Source organism: Corvus brachyrhynchos, unplaced genomic scaffold, assembly GCF_000691975.1.
Source record: "Corvus brachyrhynchos isolate BGI_N302 unplaced genomic scaffold, ASM69197v1 scaffold914, whole genome shotgun sequence".
Taxonomy (NCBI): Eukaryota; Metazoa; Chordata; class Aves; order Passeriformes; family Corvidae; genus Corvus; species Corvus brachyrhynchos.
Window position 1 is genome coordinate 9,436 of NW_008237467.1, and position 7,375 is coordinate 16,810.

General features: G+C 38.5%; 2 protein-coding genes across 2 annotated transcripts in view; both read right to left on the reverse strand.

Moving 5' to 3' along the window:
- The window catches only part of MRPS36 (mitochondrial ribosomal protein S36), a 5,798-nt gene extending 5,582 nt beyond the window's left edge, over positions 1-216 (reverse strand). Inside the window, exon 1 of the mRNA XM_017731546.1 lies at positions 157-216. Within this exon, the coding sequence (XP_017587035.1) occupies positions 157-216 (60 nt within the window). The remainder of the gene's footprint in view (positions 1-156) is intronic.
- On the reverse strand, positions 75-6,106 carry CENPH (centromere protein H). The gene is made up of 7 exons (XM_017731547.1): positions 6,008-6,106; positions 5,556-5,630; positions 4,831-4,887; positions 3,913-3,976; positions 3,564-3,615; positions 2,218-2,378; positions 75-935 (listed from the first exon to the last, which is right to left on the reverse strand). Exons 1-7 carry the CDS (start codon positions 6,073-6,075, stop codon positions 849-851), a joined length of 564 nt encoding a protein of 187 aa, XP_017587036.1. The 5' UTR covers positions 6,076-6,106; the 3' UTR covers positions 75-848.
- Between the last annotated feature and the right edge of the window lie 1,269 nt (positions 6,107-7,375).

Consider the following 7,375-nt stretch of genomic DNA (forward strand, 5'->3'; position numbering starts at 1 on the left):
GGACCCGGAACTCTGGCCCGGCCCGCCAAAAAACCGCTTTACCGTAAGTTTAAAAAAGCCTCCAAACCAAATAAAACATTTTTAGGAAAATCAACGCTTTATTCTTATTATTAGATCAAGGAACTCACTTTAAAAAAATAGCTTGGGATCACTTGCCAAGTTAAAAGTGAAGATGCACACCAAGATAAAAAAGGACACTACACATTCCTGGAACATAGTGATTTCTACCACCCCGACTCAATTTCCTTCAAACACCAAACATCACCAGTTAAAAAAAGCGCAAATGCTAGTAAAGACATGTAAGCAAAATACTGCTTGCTGCACAGTCAACAGTACGAAGTTGCATCTGCAGACAAGAGTCGCTGCTAACAAGAGCATAAAATTTCTGCTGTTTGAAATAATACATAATGTCTTAACAACAGAAATAATCCCAACTCCAGACTTGCTAAATATTTTCCAGCTTGAGCTTTCCACTGGGACAGAGCAAGGTCATGCATCCGCCCTAAGCTCTATGGCCTGCTGGTCACCAGGAAAGGGGTACAGCAGAGCCTCAGTTTTAAGTCCATTTCTACATAAAACCTTGAAACTTCCTTGCGTTACTGTTGCCTTTCAGAGGAAAATGAGTGCTTGAGACAGGACAGTTTGAGAAGTGAGTCTTCAGGTAGTTTCATCTTATCAGCTGCACGACCATTGTTTACAATTTCAAAGCACTGCTTGGCACACTCTGATTCTCCAGACAGAACAACATCTTTTCAGAAATTCTTGAAGTGTATCTTTGAGAAATGTATAACCTATCAAGTTTAGTGAAAATGCATAAGATGTATAAAATAAACACCACATCTTCTGTCTCAGGAGACATTTTTCTCAAGCTGTAGAACAATTGTCTTTAAAGATGGATCTTCTGCCCAGTTAACTCCACTTCCAATTATGATACTCTATAAATGAGAAAGATTTACAGGTTAAAACAAGCCCTTAAAAAGGACAATTCCTAGTAAAATATCTCAAAGAAAGTCTGCTTTTTAATTATTAATTTGAAAGCCCTTGAAATTCACAAATGTTTGAAGTAGGCAGGACAGGGGGAAAAAGGAGAAGAGGAAGTACTGGTTTGGATCCTATCGTTGACACACAGGCAAAAAAAACCCCAAATCTATGCTTTTTGATTTCCTAGAGGGGCCTGCATACTACCCCTATTTTAAATGCAGAAACCTAGAGAATGTTTTTAACAATGCGAAATAAAGTTTGCCTCAAATACAAAATAACACAGTTAACATTCTCACCCTGCCATTCTGGATTGAAAACGGGAATTTAAATTTAACCAAAAAGGATCTTCTCTACTAAGGGCTCAGAAAATTTCAGGAATACAAAACCAGGAGATTGTTTTAGACCCTATTCTAAAGCCCAGTAAAACGTTAGATTTCTCGTTCTCAATTTGAGCTGTAACAATGTAATCAATGCAAACCAGTAGCAGCCACAGCCACAGGATGCAATGCAAAAAGACAGAATACTCTTTCTGTCCTTGACATTCTTATGCAGCCTGAGACCCTTCCACCTTAACCCAAAACCATGAGGTTTTCTTCCTCACTTCGCATGACTTCACACTCCAGGTGACCTGCCAGTCAACTGGCTGCATGTACAGATTAGTTGGCAGCCCTTGACACATGGATAACCAAAAGGGCAAAGGCTACACTGCTGAAAGGATCTGGAGACTGGCTGTGGCTGCAGGCCAGGGCTTTCACAGGGCTGCAGGGGATGACACAGAGAAGGCATGTGGTCAGAAGGGGCAGATGGAGGGTCACTGGTAACATGGGATTAACACCTACTTATTTTTTCTAACCATGAGATGGGGGAACTGATTTGGTAGGGCGCAGAGGCAATGAAGAGTAGAAGGAAATACAGCCATTGCTGTGACAGACGTTCAAAAAAGTTCATTATCTTTGCACCTTCAAGGAAACAAAGACAGATTGATAGACTGTCTCTAAACCCTGCAAAAAAATTAATGCAAAGATGCTCGTGACAATTTCAGGCTTTTAGCGTTTGAAGCAATAGAAGTCTTCCTTCCATACACAGTTTTTCCATTACCACTGTTAAAGGTTTTAGAAAACAGTTTTCGAAACACAAAAGTTACACAGTTTGTGTAAGTTACATTTGCCATACAGTATGTTATCTTGAGTGTAATGAAAAATTGTAAACTTGGTTCTAAAAGCCATAAAACATTACCTGGAACACGTTTTGAATTACTGTAGTTGTCTGTCTTTCTTGTTCTAATTTATCAAGCAACTTCTGTTTTGCAGTGGCATTCACAGCTGCTTGTTTCTCCCTTTCCCTTTTCATCATGTTCTGAATTTGCCGTAGTTTCTGTCCTATATCTTTTTTTAGTGCTGTTACATTATTAGGAAAATGAAGCATTAAGAAGTAGTTAGGTGAACAGTAGAACTGAAGATATTCTTTTTTCCTCACAGCCACCTAAAGCACTTCCACTGCAAAAACCTTAACTTTACCCTCCACTCCTTCCCTCCAATATACCTCAAGATATTAATTTCATGAAAGAGGCAACACATGAAACACATGAAAGTGGCTACCTGGTATCAAACTACAACAATTGGCTCCCTGGCCAACAGCAAAACAGGAAGCACATTGTATGCTGTCTGCATTTCCCTCAGACAGGGACCATTAATTTGCACATCAGTCCTATACCCTTTCAAGTGTCTTCAAGTGCCACAACTTGTATAGGTCTTTTGTATACCTTTTTAAGACCCTTACTCCTTTTTCAGATTTCATTGAAACCAAATTCCAAAGTCATACAACAAGCATATGGACATGACCAGTGAATTTTACTATTTTTATAGGAAACCAGGCTAAAAACTAGACTGATTAAAAGTGTTTAGGGACAGTTCATATGTTGAAAGAATGCTGGCAGAGCACTCCTTCCTTTATTTGCAAAGATATGAAGTACGTTCATTTTTCCCATGTGAACAGTTATTTCATTGTGTTTGTTCATTACTGTCAACATATACACAACTCCCTATGCATGAATCAAACAACAGCTGTTAAAATTGGTGACAAACTTGGTCATGAAAGAAAGAACACATTTACCTTATGAAGTCTGAGTATTGACTTCACTCCTAAATTTGACCCACTCTAACAAGACTACTGAATACCAATATATATACACTTTGTAAGTAAATCCCCTCCCTATCCTGCAAACACCTCATAAATGTGCAGTATGACAAAAAAGTATCTTTTAGGTGCTATAGGGCTAATTTAAATGACTAATAATGTGTTACTTTCTGGGGAGCTTATATTAAATAATAAAATGCTGCCACATTGTTTTTGAGCGTTGTCTTGCATTTCTCATTCTAATGTGTCAGTCTCATGTCCAAACAGGGAACATACCAGCTCATCTCTACAGTACTTCCTACTCTTTTAACAAGTTTTATAACAGTGTTGAGAGTTTTGTTACTTCCCATGTAAATTAATATTGCTACAAGAACAACTTCAAAATATGAACTATATGAACTCTACATTAAAATACAAACCAAAGTCAATACAGATAACACACTTACAGAGTCTTTTCCTTTTAATGTCAATCAACTGCTGTTCCTTCGAGTGTGCTCGCTGAAAGGGAAAAAGAAAGTATTTTCCAGACTCTTGTCTCCAAAAATATTGAAAGATGCTAATTCAAATCCACAAAAGCGCAATCCACAGCTAAGGGCAACTCTAAAACATACTTACTTACACGCTCACTTTAAGTAATCCTCTCAATAATTTTGAGATTATTGGTGAGTAGGAACTTCACCCTTATCACCACATATTTAGCTTCAAAGGACTTGTGCAGTCCTGTTGCTTTCAAAGTGCCCATGCTGAGGTTGGTTGACCTGCACAACAGCAACAGAAGCTGCAACGGCCACTCACCTGCTGATATTCAATTATTGCCTGGCTGAGCGATATTATGTGTTTCATTGTTTCCAGGATCAGACTAAAGAAGGAAACAGTTGCATACCGTAAGACCACTGATATAAGTCAATATCATAAATGTTTTATTCAACTTTATTTGATTTAAACAAAGAATTTCTCCTTTATTGTAACAGAAAAATAATATTACATGTCTGCACACTTTTTACAGTTAATATACTAAGTATCATTGAAGAGGCCAAAGAGTTCCCTTACTTTTCTCTCGGTTTCCCTAAGATTTCATTTAAGGCTGTCCAACATTTTCAATCACAGAGTTTGGAAGGCATCAAGAAAGTCTAGCTATTTGGAAATGGCTACGAATTTAAGCTCCTAAATCATGGAGATGCAATCCCTTAGCTGTATTTCTGATAGAAATGAAATTTCTCATATTACATTTCATATGCATCCACCTGCTAATATTAGGTAGGAAGTGGAAAGCTACTTTTAAATATGTTTAAGCTTCCAGTTCTTTTTCAAAGACGTTTTGCTCCTACATGGTTAATTAATAAAGGCAGCAAAGCAGAGGCAAGGCCCTGTTACAAGCCTGTAATCTGCTCAGCTATTATAAATGCAGGTAATTCAGGCACTAAAGACAAAAAGCTCTCTTGGCTACAAGCAGTTCTCACTAGTGAATCAAGAGTTATGATCTCTGTCATCAAAGGTGGGTAAATTCAGAGCCCGTCTGTAAATCTAGAGTGGGTGTATGAGGTCTGATCATGCTGATTCTAGCCAAAAGGTAGACAGTGTATCATTTTGTCAGGTCTAGAAAAAGGAAGCTTGCTTTCGTAAGAGGTAAAATGAAACAATCTAGAAATGTGTCACAATAAACTGTGCAAAGTCCGTTCCTTTCTAGCCATCTGACCCCCAAGAACACCTTACCGTGACTCCTCATCATCTTGATTCACTTTGTTTCTCAGGATATCCATAATCTGGATCCTGCATAGTGTAAGAAGGAACATAAGACTGATGAGAACTCATAGCAAACAGAAAGAAGCAGATTTAAATAAGTAATAGAAAAAGATAATTTCCAGAATTCCACTTTTGTCCACTTTCACATTGAAATTCTATAAACACAATATTCAGCACCTTTTAAATAACACACTTCTTTAAAAATGGGCCTTAACTCTCAGGACAAGAAAGAAGTATCAATGATTATTTGTGAGACTGACAACTCCTTTTCCTCTTGACCAACATATTTGGACACCATTAATCCCAGAGTCTGCAGAAAGGAAGATGGGCAAAAGTGTGAATTCAAATAAACAGCCATGCAACATGGGATGCCTAACATTATCAACTTTCACCTTTTCATATGCATTTGGAAAATACTGCCAAGAAATATGCTTTCTGATCTGTACAGTCACACTTTCATAACTGTGAAGTAACTTTAGGGTTCACACATTTCAACTGGTAAGTTTTTAGTTTTGGTGGGGGGTTTTTTGTTTTGTTTTCTACAGCATATCCATCTGCATTCCTATGGGGTTCAATGGTACTTAAAATCTAAGCTCCCATATCACTTAAAAATCCCATTTTAATTAGACCTATGTATATATGCATCTATACACACAGAGAGGAAATCTCCAGATAAAGGGTGAAGAAAATTCTACCTTTTCAAGGCCAATGCCTTGTTCTGGAAAGAGACTTTTACTTCCTCTGTCTCTCTTTGCAAATCTTGTGAGGCACTGAAAGACAAAAAGCAGTAAGACAGACAACCTGAGTGTGAAGATAACGAAGTTTAAAAGCAGTGTCACATTTTAACTTGCTTTCTACATATCTAATGTAAGAATTTTTCATGTAAGCCACAAATTATTAGGGTCAGGAGTAATTTACTATGTGAAACTATATTAGTGAATTCTAGCCATCACATAAAGGACTGCAAATTTAAAAGCCATCTCGGATACAGAAATACATTAGGAAAATGAATAAAGCATTTTTCCCCCACATTTTCTCTTAGTTTCCATTATTTTCACCAAACTTCTCCAAAGTACTGGTTGTTAATCCAGCAATTCACTAAGAAGGAATACCTACAAGAGAATTTTGAAGTTATCCAGTGACATACCTCTGGATGTATTTTTCTTCAATTACATGATCAGGGAAATTTTCTTGACCTGCAAAAGAGAACATCATTTTAAAAAGCACAGCAGAGACTTTTAAAGACAATCTACAGAGCATAAAGGATCAGCATTTTTTGTGTGAACAGATTATTTCTTACTTCTACCTCCAAGCTTTATTATCTCTTTTACTGTTAATGAGACTACACTATCAATCTGTATCAGAGAAATAATTAAGCTTTAAAATATTTTAATTCAGCACTTTTTAGATGAGCTGGAGCTGGTTCATGACATTGCTCTATACATGCCAATGGATGGTTCAGTGGAAGAGCATGTACCCAGCTGCACCCTGGCTGTATCAGAACTGTGGCCAGCAGGTTGAGGGAGGTGATTCTGCCCCTCTACTCTGCTCTTGGCAGACCCCACCTGCTGTGCTGCATTCAGGCCTGGGATTCCTGACGTAAGAAGCACATGGATCTGTTAGAGCAGGTCCAGAGGAGGTCAGTGAAGATGATCAGAGGGCTGCAGCACCTCTCCTTTGAGGAAAGGCTGAGAGAGTGGCTGTTCAGCTTGGAGAAGGTTGCATGGTGATGTTACTGAGTCATTTCTGTGAATGGAGCTTATGAGAGAGCTGGAGAAGAACTTTTTGCCAGGGCATGTAGTGACAGGACAAGGGGAAATGGCTTTAAATTGAAAGAGGGTAGGCTTAGATTAGATATACTGTGGGGTGGTGAGGCATGGTGAGGCACTGGCAGAGACTGCCCAGAGAAGCTGTGGATGCCTCATCCCTGGAAGTGTTCAAGATCAGGTTGTCAGGTTGGTAGTGGAAGGTGTCCCTGAGCGTGGTGGGGGGTTTGGAACCAGATATCTTTAACGTCCTTTTCAACCCAAATAATCTAGTGATTCTTCAGGTAATGGAAACACCTTAAATCAGTATTGCTGCCAAACACTTTGGCAGACTTTTGGCAAGACTTCAGCCCCAGTGACCAGACTTCTGAAAACCATCACTATGTGTCAGAGGAGTCTTAAGCTCAAACCCAGAAAAGAAGAGAAAGGGCAGTGGGCAACAACTATATGGCATCTTCGTTAACATTCAAATACGTTTCAAAAGCTGCCTAGAAAACGTGGTAAAACGTACAGCCAAGAAAAACATTTCATTATTTTAAGAAGACTTCAGCCCCAGTGACCAGACTTCTGAAAACCATCACTATGTGTCAGAGGAGTCTTAAGCTCAAACCCAGAAAAGAAGAGAAAGGGCAGTGGGCAACAACTATATGGCATCTTCGTTAACATTCAAATACGTTTCAAAAGCTGCCTAGAAAACGTGGTAAAACGTACAGCCAAGAAAAACATTTCATTATTTTAAGAAGCACTTT

Coding starts and splice junctions, on each gene's coding strand:
- CENPH (XM_017731547.1), bottom strand. CDS start 6,075: ATGATGTTCTCTTTTGCAGGTCAAGAAAATTTCCCTGATCATGTAATT. Junction 4,888..5,555: donor AAGGCATTGGCCTTGAAAAG/GTAGAATTTTCT, acceptor TACACTATGCAG/GATCCAGATTATGGATATCC. Junction 3,977..4,830: donor CAAGATGATGAGGAGTCACG/GTAAGGTGTTCT, acceptor TTCCTTCTTTAG/TCTGATCCTGGAAACAATGA.